The following is a 16,168-nucleotide window of genomic DNA, read 5'->3' as shown; positions in this document are numbered from 1 at the left end:
ATAAGCACTGTGTGGCTGGAGAGGGAATGTCCTTGGCTCTGTGATTGAGGCAGCTGAGGGGATTTGACTTGTTCTCTTTTTACAGACATGTCTGAAGGAATCAGATGGCAGTGATAGTGAGGACTTCTGTTCTGATCACAGTGAAGACTGTTTGTCAGAAGCGAGCTGGGAGCCTGTTGATAAGAAGGAAACAGAGGTACGTGTGCTGCTATGGCAGCTCTAAAGGTACAGAAGAGGATGTTTCTTCCTAGCAGCTAACTTCAATGGTTATGGCAGCAGAGAGTGGGCTGGAAGAAAGGATTAGAGCAGCAGCCCTTGTCCTTTAAGACAAGGTCCAAGAGACTGCATCTTCTGCTGCTGCTGCTGTGTCCAATAGAGAGGACCAGTGGGATGGGCTCTCTCAGGGCTAGCCTGTTCTGGTCCAAAGCAACATCTCAGCCTGCATCCTGGGTCCTGAGACCTGGCTGGTGTGGTGTTACAGATTTAAAGCTGATGAGGACTGGTGTTTGCCCTAGGTTACGCGGTGGGTTCCAGACCACATGGCCTCACATTGTTTTAACTGCGATTGTGAATTCTGGCTGGCCAAACGGAGGCATCACTGCAGGTAAACAATATTTTTGCTGCAGTTCCACTGCTTTTGTCTGTCAAACCTCACAGAATTCTTGAGTGCAATCTTTGTCCCCTCCACCTCCAAGGAGAAAGTGTTAAGTCTATCCTTTATTCACCAGGTCCCATAAATCCCCTGCAGGTTTCCAGTCTGCTATGTTGTCCTTGTTTCCATTTCCTTTTTGATCCTTTTGGTCTTTGATCTTTTTTCTGGGTAGTACTGCCTACTAGTCCCTTTCTAGTGCTAGCCAGCCAGATTGTGTTGGGAACCACGTTATTTTTTAAGAAACATGCTGACTAGTCGTAAGTAAGGCTGAGACTTCACTCCTGAACTTGGTCCTTTGCACTTGCTGAGATTTGCTGTGGCATTCCCAGCTCTCGTCTCACTGCTTTTCTTGCTCCTTCACAGGAACTGTGGGAATGTTTTTTGTGCCGGTTGCTGCCATCTGAAGTTGCCCATCCCTGATCAGCAGTTGTATGACCCTGTCCTCGTTTGCAACTCCTGTTATGACCACATCCAAGTGTCTCGTGCCAGGGAGCTCATGAGCCAACATCTGAAGAAGCCCATCGCCACAGCTTCCAGCTGAATGCCAGACAAGGGACCTGTCTAAGCCCAGCCTTTTCTCTCATGGGTTTGTAGGGTGACTCTGCCTCCACTGTAATTGTGAAGGCCTTTGGTGCAACACTTAAACACCAAGCTTGAATGCACTGTCTTCAACAGTCTTACTATCAGTCTGGAGCAGAGGAGCTCAGATTGGAGTACGGTGTGTGTCCCCACTCTGGTACCAGTGGGCCCGTACATTGTAGTCTGATTACCTAGGGCTAAAGAGGGGATTGCAACCTCTTTCTTTTGTGGGCTGGAAAGCAATGTTTTCACAGATATTGCCTGTGCAAAGTACCCCCAAAGCAATAGAAAGGCATGTTTAGAACCAATTCCCCCAACAAAGGCAAGCTGCTGTACAAGGAAGAGGGCAGACTCTAGGTGGTACCATGTGCTTTGAAAGGGTCTCAGCCTGGAGCAGGTCTGTAGATTCTCTTTCCATGAGTGTGATTTGTGATCAGCTTGGTGAACAAGACTCATTAGCCATCACTAATTGATTTTCTCTTGAGCATTGAAGAGAAATTCATTCTGGCTGAAAATGGGCTGAGCAGATTTCACCCGTTTTCATGCTCCACTAGGATTGGTGAATGCACTTGACTGTCCCTGCCCCCCAACAATGTGGGGAGATGGGAGATTGGCTTTTTCACTTCCTGCTCTGCCCGTCTGCTTTGTCTGCAGTAGTGTCACAGCCTGGTGCTAACACAGGAATGGCACCCTGATCTTCTTCTGGCATGGAAACAGAACTTGTGTTCCTGTGTTGCTCCTCCTCCCCTTTTCTGCCCTCAGCTCTCCACTTCCTACTGCTCTTTATCCTGAAAACTTGATACCTTGAGGGTATAGGCCATAATGTGTTGTTTTACCTCCTGGAATGTGCTGTCTGGTGTATGTGAGGGTTTCAGTCCAAATGCTGCTATATATTTCTGTGCACTTAATGTAACCCGAAGAAGGGAGAATGAAGCAGATACCAAAATGGGGGTGGGGAAAGACACTGGCTGACATAGACACTACAGTCTGTGCTTTTCACTTCAGGATGTACAACCAAGCTACAGTGATAAACATGACATGTGGCATCTGTTCAGTGGTGGAAACAATATCTCTGTTTTGCCCCAGTGCTACCTAAAATGCCTCTTGAATTTGACATCTTTTTTTGTTGCCTGTACAGTGGTCGAAGTTCAGAGTTGCCAACTTGTAATTGCCTCTCTACTTGTTCATTAAACTAGAGAACAGAAATCCCAACTCATTCCAAAAATAAAAAGAGTTAACAATTGAACTGGGGTTAGGAAAAAAGTGGGCTTCGGGTGAGCTTTCTGCTTTAGGAAGAAGAGTTTGAACATGGGACATTTCTTTACAGAAATGCAAGTTTTCTTTCCAACAATATAAAAATGTACTATGTATTCTGTAATATGTCATGAGCTGAGACTTTATATGTTGGGAAGGGAGTACTTGTGAGGGCATTTGGTCTAATAACAAGGCAAAGTACTTCATGCTGTTGTGATCTCCCAGATTTTTTGCTATTGGTTTGTCATCTCTATCAGAGGGAACGGAATAATGACCCTTTCCTGTACTTTGATATGTCAGCCTCTGGTTTTGTAAGTCCCAATAGTGCAAGTAAAGCTAGCATCATCTGAAGACCCTGTACTTACTTGGACTCTGCTTCTTTTCCATACTGGGAACAACCAATATGGCTTTGGGAAGAGAAGGCACCTTGCTTCAGATTCTCCCTTGCCTTGTACCTTGCAGTCATTGCCAGACATGGAAGAGTAACCATTGGGCTGGCAGAAGAATTTGGATTTGTTCCTGTTTTGCACATGTTGGAATGACTGCAAGCAATAAGGAAGCCAGAAACTAGGTACTCCTGGCTCTTCCGTTCAGGCCATTAGTCCAAACTGCTTTTAGCTCTTGTGAGTTTCAGTGTCACAATGTGCTGGCCAAAAACTCTAAAATCAGTTTGATAGCATTGTGACAAACAAAATGTGCTGTACAACTCAATACAGTTGAAATAAAATCTCTATATTAGTGCTGCTGTGTTTGGACCCATTCTTTAGTTTGTGGTGTAATCTTACTCATCATTTCCCTGGCTGTAACTTGCTACCCTTTCCCTTCATTAAGGTATGTTAGGAATTTAGTATCCCTTCTCACAAATAGTAATCAAGAGTAGGACACAAAGCATGCTATGTCATAGTCTTCTAATTTGAGGCTCTGTATTCTTTACCAGACAAGCCTGTGGCTACCCAAGATGCCAACTTCCTCCAGCCTCTCCTTTAATGACTGGGTGAGGAATTTTTCTCTTCTAAACAAGAGCTGCTAGGGAGGATTCTGTAGCTTTTCAACATGTTTGTACCACTTTTACCTGGTAAGTTATGTTAGATTTGAACATCCTCAGGGATGGGATGGTTTCACAGGCTTCTGCATAGCTGGATTAGTCCCCAACTTCCAATCTGTGGTAGAAGCAATGGTCCACTTTCTCTCCTTGCAATTTGGTGAGCTTTTTCCTGCCAGTTTCACTTCTGCATCTGGCAGTTGGTTGCATTCCTCTATGCAGAATGGCAGCTGGGGACTGTTTTGCTTAGTCAGCCTGATCTGCCAAGGGTGATGCAGGTAAGTAACAGTTTGTAGTAGAACTGGAGTGAAACTTTTAGAAAGCATCCAGGGATCTTAAAATTGAATAGGCCTCTCATAAAACTACTCCAATAGTTCAGGTCAGGCAGGTACCTAAACACTTGGTTGTATTAGAAAACAGCAGCAAGATAGCTAGTCACATTTAAAAATTAACCTTTGCTCTTGAAACAGTCATACAAAAGAAGGTCATCTTTGAAGGCAATGCTTCTGAATGTTAACCGTGAATGATGTTTCTACAAGGAAGAACAAATTAACTTCCAGGCTGTGGTCTTAACAGTTCTGATGTCATCTTTCTGTGCAGTGGAAGACTGGCTGCTGGGACTGTTGTATGACCCTTTTGGCATTCCTTCACCAGAAGAAACAGTACTTCCGCAGAATTTCCCTCTGTGCCTTCAAAGCTGAGTATAGGCATTTTGCCTGAGACACTTGTAACTGTTACAGTGTCAGGCTGGCAATGCCAGCAAGGGCACTTAACATTCATGAGCATTGAGCACAGAACAAAGGATTATCACTTAAACAATATAAAGCCATAATTTGCCGACATGTTCAGGCTGAGGTAATCTATCTGTGCACACTGAAATGTGTCTAAACCTAGCACAAACAGTAAGATCAAAGCTTTCCCCTATCAGTGCACTAACTGCCATGAATTCTTAGCAAATTAACAACTGGAACTGCGTATGATGTACTATAATACCAGCCACTGAACAAAATAAACATAGATTTAGGTGTAGTGAGAAGTCAGGTCAAGCTTGTGATTGTTAGATATTATTCATCTGCTAAGCCATTAGTAGATAATGCTAAAACTGCAGCAGATGTAAAGAGACATGTTAAGCCTTGGTTATGAAAGAGGGAAAAAAAGAGGAATGCGATATATGGCCTTCTTGTGAACCCTGCAAGTACTGAACAGGAAGCAAGTTTAAAGTGCAAGACAGTCAAGACAGATGCAGGCTTTCTGAGGTGTGTTTGATGTGCTTCTGGTCATTCCATTTTCAACAGTTAAATAGAAGTACAATGCTCTCCCAAAATGTTATGCTTCTGTAAAAGTGAACTTTGGCCACTGCCATTTATTTATGGTACCTTGAGTATCTCTGTATCTCTTAAGTACATACTAACATATATATATTAAACTGTCCTTAGATGAAAGATGCTGTATGCAGTCTCCAGTATGTTTACAAAGAGTTACTGAAAGCAGCACACACATCTTCGGTCTCACAAAGTTTAGGTTAGTCATGCAGCTTTAGTCTCCCATGCAAACATATATTTTACTGACATGTCTGTATCCTATTCTTTCTTACTGAAAACAAAGCCAGTTCAGAACCTGTGTCAACCTCTGCATTTGAACAGCCAGTTGTGCGAACCTGCTGGACTGGCCTATTAAGTTACGTGTTCATGAGAGAAGACAGCAGCTTAAGGGTAAGCCTTCATTATGGGGGTACTTAGGTGTTTTATGTGACCTGGAACAAAATATTCGGTGTTACAACTGCCACTTCCCTTTTGTGACTGTAGCCTTATTTCACAGTTAGACAATAAAGTGCTCCCTGTCACCTTCTAACAAAGTAATCACGTTGTACAAAAATCGATATATTTGTATACCAAGGACATACATCAAGAAAATATAAGAACAAAGCATTTTCATTCATGGTCTTAAAAAAATGCAAATTTATTTTAGATTTGCATAACATTTTTTATTTTTTTTTAATGGCTGCAAAGGCACTTGCCAAAAGGAAAGCATTTGGCAGAACTGTATCAGAAGTAAAGACTGACAGGCCTGGCTTAATGGTTTCAGTATATACACTGCGCAGAGCATCTTCCTTTTGAATGAATGGTAAGGATAAGTCAACTATCTGCTAAAAGTCAGTTCTACTGAAAGAAGGGAGGCATGCAACATCAAAGACTTGTAACAGGTGAGCAACTAAAGAGGAACAAATTCAATAGTCCATAAATCCAACAGGGACAAGAATCTCTGCAACGAATTCCTGCATAGAACTGCAGTTCTCATTTGGTGATTGAATTGTGGAGGCAGCAGTAGTGCTACCAGACTTGAAGCTGCGAGTAAGGGAAACTAGGACCACCATGAGGGGAGAACCTGTGCTGCCAGGTGGATTGTACTCTGCCCGTCTTTTCAGACCCGGAGCATTGCTAGTTTGGGGAAGACTGAATGATGTAAGTCAGAGTGGGGCTGGAATGGTGTCAAGGTGGGTGTTGAGTGAAGTCTGGAGGGGCGATAAAACTGTGCAGGGAAAGAGAGAAGCAGCAGCAGTAAGGCTGGCTGAAAATGCTAGGCACTGTTGTCAGCTGACAAAGCTACCTCTAGATCCCGCACTGTCCAACAGCTTTTGACTGAGCTACGTTTCCTGCTGAAAAGCACTTCATTATTATTGATCTGGTTCAAGTAAGAGCAAATTTTCAGTGTTCCCCAGAAACATTCTGAGGGGCACCTACACTGTCTAAAACATGGGCAGTTCAGAGGTTGACCTACCAAGACAGCTAAAAGGATCATTACCTTCTCATTGTCAGGCTTGCTGGGCGAGTCAAGCACACTCCCATCTGTGTGACACAGCTATAAGAGAGCTATGAAGCTGTTTCCTTCAGCTTACCTCCTGCCACATCTGCTGTAAGATTGTCTCGTGTGACCTGGCATGAGTAGTGAGGCACTGTAAGGTGCAAGACACGGCTTTGCTGGGAGCAGGCAGCATTCTGGAAGCTGATGAAAAAACATTCCATCTTTAAAAAGTCATCTGTTTTGCAGCTATGGTCTCAGCTGCAAAGTACGAAAGGAAATACTTTAAAGGGACTTCTTAGTTTTAGAGACTCATTCTCTGCATTTTACTTATGGACTACATATTGTTGAGTGTGACAAGAGTTATGGTTGACATAAAAAAACCTCACCTATCTCAGCTTCAGGCAGTCATAGTCTTCTTGCACTCCTGCACAGGGAAAGAGAAGCCTTAAATAATTTCTTTGACATAGTACAAGAGACAGACTCAGGAATGCTGAGAAAATATTTTGTGAAGTGGACTTTTTCTTGATTTTCAAGTTTGCATTCAGTATGCTTCACTTCAAAGTTATAGCTGTTGACACTGAGCAACCATTACATAATTCTTAAGAGGATAAATTATAAATTATTACTGAGGAAATAAAAATGCAAAGCCCCTTGGGAAGATGGCTTCATCTTCACATGGGTTTAATGAGTTCAACTAGAACTGTAGGCCATTAGTTCCTCGGGTAAAGCAACTTCTTCCATGGTCCAGGATTTTAGCTTTGACAACAATGCTGGCAAAATTTCTGTTATTTCCTGCTGTTGCTACTGACTCAGAATACCGACTCAGAAATACTGACTCAGAATAAATCTGACAAAGATAGGCACAGGACACAGTAGTAATCAGTCTGCTAGAAAAGGGGCAAAAATCATCTCTTAATCCCTCCTAACAATCACTTTCTGTTGACCCATTTCTTATTTTACCTGTCTGCTTTAATTTGAAGTGACCATATCCCAAAATATTTAAGTACAGTTTTTTTCCTCACTTCAGTTATGCAGAAGAGCAGAATGATTTTGCTTTCAGGTTACAAATAAGAACAGTTTCCCATCACAGCTTATTCAACCTTTCTATGATTTACTGCACTTTCACTTGCCGTGGTGGTTTGGGGCTGTACTGTAAACCAAAGCGTTAAAAATTATTTCAGTTAAAGAAATCTTATGACAACTATCAAATAATGTACTTAAGGCCACAAGATGTGCAGCTGTTTGATCTTCTCACTGTCTTGCTCTGAGGACAGCCAAAGATAGAGGAATGTCTTTTTCATTGCTGATGACCCATAAATGGGATGCAGACAGAGATTACCATTCTCTTCCTTTCCCAGCTCCTTTTTTCTCCTCCCTTTTTGGTTCATAGCAGAGGTTCTTTCTCTAAAATTCTAAGAATGACTGTACTAGGCTAGAAATAAGTCCTGTGGAGCCTGTCTCCAATCACAGCTAGCAGCTGAAGCTCTGAGAAGAGCCTAAGAGGCTATACATGTACTAACACATCTCTGGTACGAACGCTGATCATCCACCAATCTATGACTCAGGGACTACTAGTGACAAGTGCCATCTTTAAGAGCCATAGATGTACTTCACTTTGTGAATATATCTGGTCTTTTAATTTTTTTTCAGCCAAATCCTATTTTGGTATCCAAAACATCCCATAGCAATTAGTTACCCAGTTTCCCTGTAGGCACCCAACTTGATTTATTTTATTTGACATTCTCCCAATTATTCTACTAGTCACGTTCACTTTCTTTACACTACTTATAATTTTACTACCCACCTTCACATAGTCAAAACCGCTCTGAAAATCTCTTCTTCAGTGTTTCCTTCTGTCGAAGTTAATTCATATCCTCAATGCTGATTTTCTCTATTCAATTCTAACGCTACTAAAACAGTTCTGGAGTGGGAGAGATGAGAGCTGCACATGTTCACTTTTAAGGCACAGTGAAAATTTGTGTTTTCATCTCTGTTCCTTTTCCAATCCCGTCTAAACTCACTTTCTTTTCCTTTTTGGGCACTGACACAGCTGTGAGCTGACACTTTTATAGACCTACTGTAACATCACAATTTCTGTGACCAGCAACATTGTTTCAGCGACCATCACTGGGTACGAGGTTAGGCTTCTATCAGCACTGAATTCCCCCTGAGTATTGCCCACACCAGCAGATGCATAGTCCTGCAGTCCCTCACAGCAGCTCCAGAGAAGTTAAGGTGAGGAGCACAAGCCATCATCTGTCTCACCAACCTCTTTTTGAGTGCACTCCTGCACAGGCTGGGCACAAGCCATCAGTCCCCACAGGAGTTAATCACTTTCTGTGGAAGCTGACCCGCTTTCCTGAGTAAGCTGCTCTGAGGAGAAGTGGGCAGCCTCCCTCAGCACATGAGTACTCCTCCTTCGCTGAGCCATTTATGAGGCTGGACTTCCCCTTCAGGCCATAGTTTCCCTCAGCACCTGGTGTTTTTAACCTGTTTCCATGCATCTGGGCTGATAGTAGCGCACTTACCTGTGCTTTGGATGATGCCCTCAGGACTGCCTGGGGATGCAGACAGGCAGTTCCAGCAGCAGCAGCCCCAACCCCTGGGGTTCGGTCTCTCTCCTCCTGGGACCCACAGGGAGCCCCTGATAGCACTGGGGCTGAGTGGGTGGTGGAGCTGAGAGGGGCTGAGGGGACATCGGGAATGAGGGACCATCAACGGGGCTAAGCGGCACTGAGGGGGACTGACGGGGGGATGAGGGGGATTGAGAGGGCTGAGGAGAACCGGGAAACCAGTGGGTCTGAGGGGACGGCGGAACTACGGGGGGAATGAGAGGGGCTGAACCAGACCGGGGGCACTGAGGGACCATGGGGAACTGAGAGGGGCTGAGATGAACTGAGGGGACTGAGGGGGACCAGGGGGCACTGGAAGGACGCTGGGACTGTGGGGGGACCGAGAGGGGCTGAGGGGAACCAGTGGGAAACAGCGTGAGGCCGAAGGGGCGACGGGGACAAGGCGCCAGCGGCCGGGCTGAGGGGGACCGGGGGCCGCTGGGGGCAACCAGCGGGGCTGGAGGGACACTGGGGGCGCCGAGGGGACGGCGGTGCCGGGGAGCCCGGGGGGGCGGGAGGGGAGCGGGGGAACCGGCGCGTCGTGGGCGGGGGGCACGTGCCGGGTGGCGCGGGACGGCTCCGGTGCTGCCCGGCGGCGGCGGCCCTCGCGCGGCGGCCGTTGGGGCGTGAGCGGCCGCCCCGTCCCGGCCCGGCCCGTCCCGTCGCCATGGAGGAGCCGCTGCTGCCCGCCCCCATCAACCCCAACAACTTCCCGGCCAAGCTGTGGCGCCTGGTGAACAGCCCGCTGTTCCGCTCCATCCGCTGGGACGCCCGCGGCGAGGGGCTGCTCATCGACCAGCCGCTCTTCGAGTCCGAGCTGCTGGGCGCGGGGCCGGGCCGCAACGCGGGGCCGGGCGGCGACGGGGCGGCGGGGGCCGGCGATCTCTTCAAGACCACCAACTTCACCAGCTTCATCCGCCAGCTCAACCTCTACGGCTTCCGCAAGGTGGTGATGGGGCCCGCGGGCGGCGCGGCGGGGACCGGCCCCGGCCCCGGCCCCGGCCCCGGGCTGGGCCCAGGGGGCGACGGCGGCTCCGGGGGGCCCCTGCACCACTTCCACAGCCCCCACTTCCGCCGCGACCGCCCCGACCTCCTCGTCCACCTCAAGCGCCTGACGAGCGCCAACAAGGCGAAGCTGGCGGCCGGGCTGGAGGTGACGAGCCGCCCGCCCAACCGCTTCCAGCGCCTGCTCGGCGCCTCGCTGCACGGGGACCTGCTGCTGCCGCCCTCGACGCCCGGCAAGGCCGAGCGGCCCGGTGAGGCGCGGCGGGGCCTGCGGGAGGCCGGGCGGGGCGCGGGGCACGGCTCCCGGCGCGGCGGCGGGGATGCTCCACGAGCTTTCGCCTCGTAGAGGAGAAAAGGCCTGGTTGTAAGATTTCTGACAGGCCGCTCCCAAGAGAGAATAGTTTGTAAAGAGGATCGAATGACAGGGTGAAAGCTGAACGGAACATAACATTGTTAGAAAGCCTCAGAATATGTTTTATTATCTTCCTAACCCTCCTTGAGAGGGTCTGAGTTTTCCAAGACAAGCCTGAGCTCTTGGAGGATCATTCCACAAATTCCAGATAAGAGCAGGAGAATTATAGTTGGCGTTGTCCTCGTTTGCTGTGCTCTCAGCCTGACCCAACCATGGGCTGCTACCCAAAGAGCAGTCCTGCTCCCAGCTCCCGTGACCACACATTGCCATCATCTTCGTTGCAGTTGTTGGCTGTACACCGTGCCCTGAAGGGAAGAGCAGGGGCTGCCCCTGTAGGGCTGACCTGGGTGCAGAACTGTGAGGCTCGGGGTGGGAGAAGTGGCAGGACTCTGCAACCAGAAAGGAAAAAGCAGATGGTGTACTGCCTCTTGCAGTACCAGCCCTCACTGAGGGCAGGTCAGGGTATCCTGATATTTATTCTTGGTTGTTGTTTCCAGGTAGTAACTGTAATCTAATTGTGTGGTGTTTTCTGTAATGTGAGTGGAATTGCACCTGTAATAGCAAGGAAACAAAAAGAAACTTCTAGGAAGGGAAGAAGCTTGCTTCAATATTGAGTCTAGGAAGCATTTAAAGATTTTGTTTCAACATTTTCAAGGCTAAGATAAGTAATTACGGAGGCCTTCAATGAAATCAGGTCTGAACTGGTGTACTACAGGCCATTGATAGAGTAAATCCTAAGGAAAACACAGCCTTTTTTTTCCCCCGTCTGTTTTTATGGGTGCATTTTTGTCCCAGTTTTTAGAGAGCTTTTGCTCTAGGAGTCTGAGTTTCTAGAAAGAAAAAGAGAACATCAGTTTTTATAGCAATCGAGTTCTGACAGGCTGACAATTTACTGTGCACTCTGTTCTGTACTGACTAGGGGCATGTCTTACTTTGCTTTAAGTATGAGGTAATGTGATAGGTGGAAGATATTTTTGTTTGCAAAGTGTCAGTCTGTTCCAAATGTCTTGCAACATGTAGCTCTGTGTTAAATGTCCAGGAACAATTCCTGTTAACGCACTGGTACATTGTAACCTGATAATTGTAACCTGAAACTAGATAATCTTAATTTCCCTATCCAAAGGTAAAATAGGAAGAAAGGAATCCTCATACTCTCTTCGTTCACTGTTTTTATATGGTAAAAATACTGGACAGGAAATAAACAGTCCTATACATAAACTCTTACTAATGTTTAGGGGGCAGGTAGTATTTATTTAGTGATTCCTAATGGTTTAATAAGAACTTGTGGAATAATGACTGTATGTTACCCATTTCTTGAGTTAGTTCCTATCAGAAGAGTGAAAGAGGTAAACGCGAAGCTGTTTTTTAAAAAGTCTAGTTTGATGCAAACCATTCTTAAGCTTATAATTAGTATAGCTATACACAGCACTGTGGAAAAGTCATAAATACGGTAGTTCTTTTAGGAATTCAATGAGCATAAAGGCATTCTGACTTTTATAGTCAGTGTTCTGAGAATGTCAGCAAAAAATCTAATAGAAACTATGTCGTCATGGCATAAGACGTATCAGTATCTAAACTGAACTAGTTATGCTGACTGGAAAAAAGTTGACTTAAAAATGACAAGTGATCTTTGATGTTAATCAAAGCAAGGCTGTGTATAGAAGAAAGGATATTCTTTAAACATACACAACAATGAATTACAAAGCTTGTAGCCTTCTTTCTCCTTCTCCTTTTTGAAAAAGACTTGGTTGTTCATGCAGAAATATTAAAATCCAAATCAAACTGGGGCATAACCTGGCTAAGGAAAATAGCTGTTTTAAACTTTTAACACTTCCAAAAGTTATAAAACAACAACAACAAACAAAACCACAAGTTCTAAGTGAAAATGCCTTATCTGTAAGTGTTGATGCAAGATCTTGATTACAAATTCATTATTCTTTTCTTTTACGGGTTACTTCTAATACTTCCCTTTTTCATTATCACTGGAGTCCTTCTGTAACTTACAAAGAAGCCAAGTGATATGCATCTCTGGCTTCCTCCAGTGCTAATTTGCAGTTTTAGTTTTTCATACTAGAGAACAAGAGGCTAGTACGATGAATGGCACTTGGGAAGAAACAGTTGCTTTTATACCCTTGTCTACAGCTCTTTCTTCAGATTCAACAATAAATGTTTCTATCATTTCTTTTTTCCTTGACAAATTAAATGATTTGCCCTGAAACATATGAACTTGGATTTCAAAACCACTTGGAGGATTTTGACATTGCCTTTCTTTGGCTGTCTTTGAGCTTTCAGCATTGGAGTTTCATATATTCCGGCTTTATGATTTGTTTTTCATCTTTTATTTTTAATATACTGTCTGATTTAACACACAATACTTTTAAAATTGGTTTAGTGTGGTTTACTAGTTTATTATGCATTATATGTTCATTATACTACATTTATAAATACAGATAACTGGTTACTGCAGGCTTATGGAGAAATGCTACATAGACTACTGTGTGCTGACACTGCACCCATGTGCCACTGCAGCTGTTACCGTATGTTCAGGTGGAAGAATACAGTCAGTTTCTGGATTAAGTATATTGAAAGAAGTGTTGTCTTCCCAAATAATGTTTTAGAGCCTTGGCTCCCCGTATTACCTTTCATTACCTGTGAAAACTCCTTTCATTCACACTTGTTTTATTAAATTTTGTACCCAATGCAGGACTGCTGACTGTAGGACAGTTTCATGGACCTTATCATCAAGACAGTTTATTTCCTTACTCTTACATATCGGCCTCATCCCACAACCACAGCACGTTACCGTCAAAAAGTTTAGATCGGACTCCAGTCCCTTCCAGAACGTGGCAGAATTCTCTTGGGTTTGTTCCAGGACATGAGGCTTCCCCAGCCTTTTCAGATAAAGGGGTTGCCTTTCCAGTACTCCAGAGGTTTCCAACAGAGGTCACGTACACACTACAGCCCAGCACCTCTTCTGTGCCACTTCAGCAGCGGTCTCAAGCCATTGCCACGTCCCCTCCAAAATACAGCAGCTACACATCTTCAATGCAGTTCTCACAAACCTATTATCCAACAGGTGAGAAAAAATTCTAAAAGTTATAACTTTTCTATAATGCTGTGTCATGTGTATTTCAAGTGAGAATTAGAAATTTTAAAGTCTAAGAGGATGAGAGACCTTTTAAAATAAAAACGTTTCCTGTTTGAAGTTCCTGCCCTTCCTCTAGATTTGGAGTGTTCTGTGGTGATTTTCCATGTAGCCTCTCTGTTGACAGTGAGGAGAAAAGTATTTGTCCACAACTAGTCAGTGTTAGCCTAATTTTTTATTTATTTATTTATTTATTTTTAAATAAAGGAAAACTGAGGGGGATGATACTAAACCACTGATAACTTGTTGAAAATATGATACTCCTCAGTCCTACATTTTTCCAAGTAACTTTTTTAAGCTGAAGATCACTCAGAAGTCTTCTGCAGAAAATTTAATTCTGGTCTGTAATCTGTGTTATTTTCTCTCTCTTTTTTTTTTTTTTTTCTAGCTTCTTCAATGTTGTATTTTTATGCACTTAAGACTGAAGAGTTACAAAAGTCTTGACTACCTTCTATTGTCTAAAACAGTTCTGCTAAACTTTTCAGTCTTCCTACAGACAAGTGTTGTTTGTTTTTGTTTTTGTTTTTGTTTTTCCTAGAAGGTAGTTGAAGCTAATTAATCTTCTGCCTTTGCTTTGAACTGCAATAAAACATGCAGAAGTTTGGGGGGCTTCTCTTTGTTAGTTTTTTCTTTCCCTAGAACTTCAGAACATAGTGACTCTTTCCTTGAACAAATTAAAACTCAGTTATTACTCTCACTTTCTGCCTGTTCCTCCCTTGGCAGCTGCACCTTCATGAGTCAGATATCCCTGTTTAGAAATCCTGCATGTGGTAGCTGCTGTCTTTCTCCAACAAGTACACAATGAAATCTTCACATCTTTTGTGTGTATCTTCTGAGACCTCTGCAGAGAATATTAGCTCATGTTTCAAACAATAATCACTACTTTCCGTTACATACTGGTTAAGGAAGGATTCTGAGGAGTTATGCAAATCCTGTGTATGTTTGTAAAGGTTTAAGAGACAGGGAACTTTTGTCATATGTCCCTTGCCCTGTGCTGCTTATAAAGATTACTGGTAGCTAGTGCCTACATTACAAGCTGCAAGTTATTAAGCTCCTCCAAGGAGCAGGGTGACATGAGCATGCAAGCTTAAGGTCGGAAATGGTCCCTACTTCTTGCTTCTGTCTGGACATAGAGCATAGGCTGAGATTCATCTTCTTCAATTTTAGATGCTTATATCTCAGTTTGTCCCCCAAACCTCGTCCATAGTCAAACAAAGGAAATGGACATCTCTAGGGTTTGGTTCATATGGCTTGTGTTAGACTTTGTTTTAGGCACTACCAGGAAATGAGTGATCCCACCCTATTTTGCAGTATTGACTGTAGAGGAGTTGAGCGTGACTAGGTTAGATTTAGACATGATTCTGTAGATCTCTGAACTGGATGACACTAATATGTCTCACTGTAGTTATAAAAGTTTAAAGAAGAAATCAGTTATGGTGCTCAAAAATCTTTTCTCTCTTTGCAATAGCATGGGAAAAGCACAGACAGAATCATTAGCAGGGGGAAAGCATGATAAAAGCAAATTTTGCAAGGTATGAAAATTAACGTGTAATTCAAACAAAAATAGAGAAAGGTATGGAGTCTGAGACTTTTGAAAACTCCAATGAGTTCATTAGTACTTCTGAGAAGAAAGGTTTGTAATTGACAAGTCAAATTGACATTTGACTGTTTTATAAACTACTTCATGTTCACTGCTACTTTGGACACTGTTTTTACTTCTTTTCCTGTGTATCTCTTCATCTCTCTGCTATCCTTTTTGTTGTATACTGTACCTTACAGAATGCTGAAAGCTTATTTTTTCATATGTCCACATGAAAAAGTCTAGTTTCCTTCATCTCGAGAGCACAGAACCAAGGTTAGCTTATTTGAAAAGTGATAGTTAATCTTAAAGTATGTATTTAATGAGTGACAGGACTAAAGAATCTATGTCCAATCTTGTAGTTGACTCTCTTCATTTCACTTATAATGAACATAATGTTTTTGTAGTGCCATTAAATCAAAGTAGAACTTTGTCAACAGGTTGTCACTATGTACATTCAAATTTCTTTGTTAACTTAAGAAACCAAAAGTTTTCCTTGTTTTTTTTTTTCATTATGATTCTTATTGGAAAGGCAATAAAATTAGATGCTCATCTGGATTTTTTTTTCTCTAGTATTAGAGAATAGTTGTTTTAAGAATTTAGTTCTGCAACTTCAGCTAACTGCAAAACCTTTGATAGTAGTAGGATTGCATAAAAGAAATGTAGTGAAGCTTGAGTATTCTAATAATGAAAAATAAGTCAATGAGACTATGTGAGAAACATTACTTATTGGTGCTACCTGATACAGCAGGTCCACTCATGTCTTCTGAATACATCTGTGGCTGTAGAGTTCATTTACATATGATAACCTTTCTGGTGAGTGATAGCTTAGGAGTAGTCATATTATTCTGAATGGTACGTTCTCTCTTAAGATAAATATATATTTATCTTTTCTCATATGTAAAGCTTAAAATTCACGTATGAGTTAGTCAGAAGGGGTATCTTAAATAAACAGCTGGAAATATAGCATCTGTGTTTTAACACAGCATAAATAGCACGGTATTTTCCCTTGACAAAAGCAGACTGGATGCATTAGTAATGCACTTGTAAAACTAGTAGTAGGATTCATCTTGCCTAAGATTCGTC

At 43.5% G+C, this 16,168-nt stretch overlaps 2 protein-coding genes across 3 annotated transcripts in view; both read left to right on the top strand.

Moving 5' to 3' along the window:
• The window catches only part of MTMR4 (myotubularin related protein 4), a 53,101-nt gene extending 49,922 nt beyond the window's left edge, over window positions 1-3,179 (top strand). For both annotated transcript variants that reach the window (XM_084299364.1, XM_084299365.1), the window contains exons 17-19: window positions 86-196; window positions 516-604; window positions 1,016-3,179. In XM_084299364.1, coding sequence (XP_084155490.1) covers window positions 86-196; window positions 516-604; window positions 1,016-1,193 — 378 coding nt within the window. In that variant the 3' untranslated portion in view covers window positions 1,194-3,179. The remainder of the gene's footprint in view (window positions 1-85; window positions 197-515; window positions 605-1,015) is intronic.
• Window positions 3,180-9,608: 6,429 nt separating this feature from the next.
• The window catches only part of HSF5 (heat shock transcription factor 5), a gene marked incomplete at both ends in the record, with an annotated part of 30,960 nt that continues 24,400 nt past the window's right edge, over window positions 9,609-16,168 (top strand). The window contains 2 exons of the mRNA XM_084299922.1: window positions 9,609-10,197; window positions 13,063-13,434. Of these exons, the coding sequence (XP_084156048.1) occupies window positions 9,609-10,197; window positions 13,063-13,434 (961 nt within the window). The remainder of the gene's footprint in view (window positions 10,198-13,062; window positions 13,435-16,168) is intronic.

Source organism: Netta rufina, assembly GCF_964035555.1.
Source record: "Netta rufina genome assembly, chromosome: 21".
Lineage (NCBI taxonomy): Eukaryota > Metazoa > Chordata > Aves > Anseriformes > Anatidae > Netta > Netta rufina.
The sequence above is the reverse complement of the archived record's forward strand: the minus strand, read 5'-3'. Positions and strand labels throughout refer to the sequence as shown.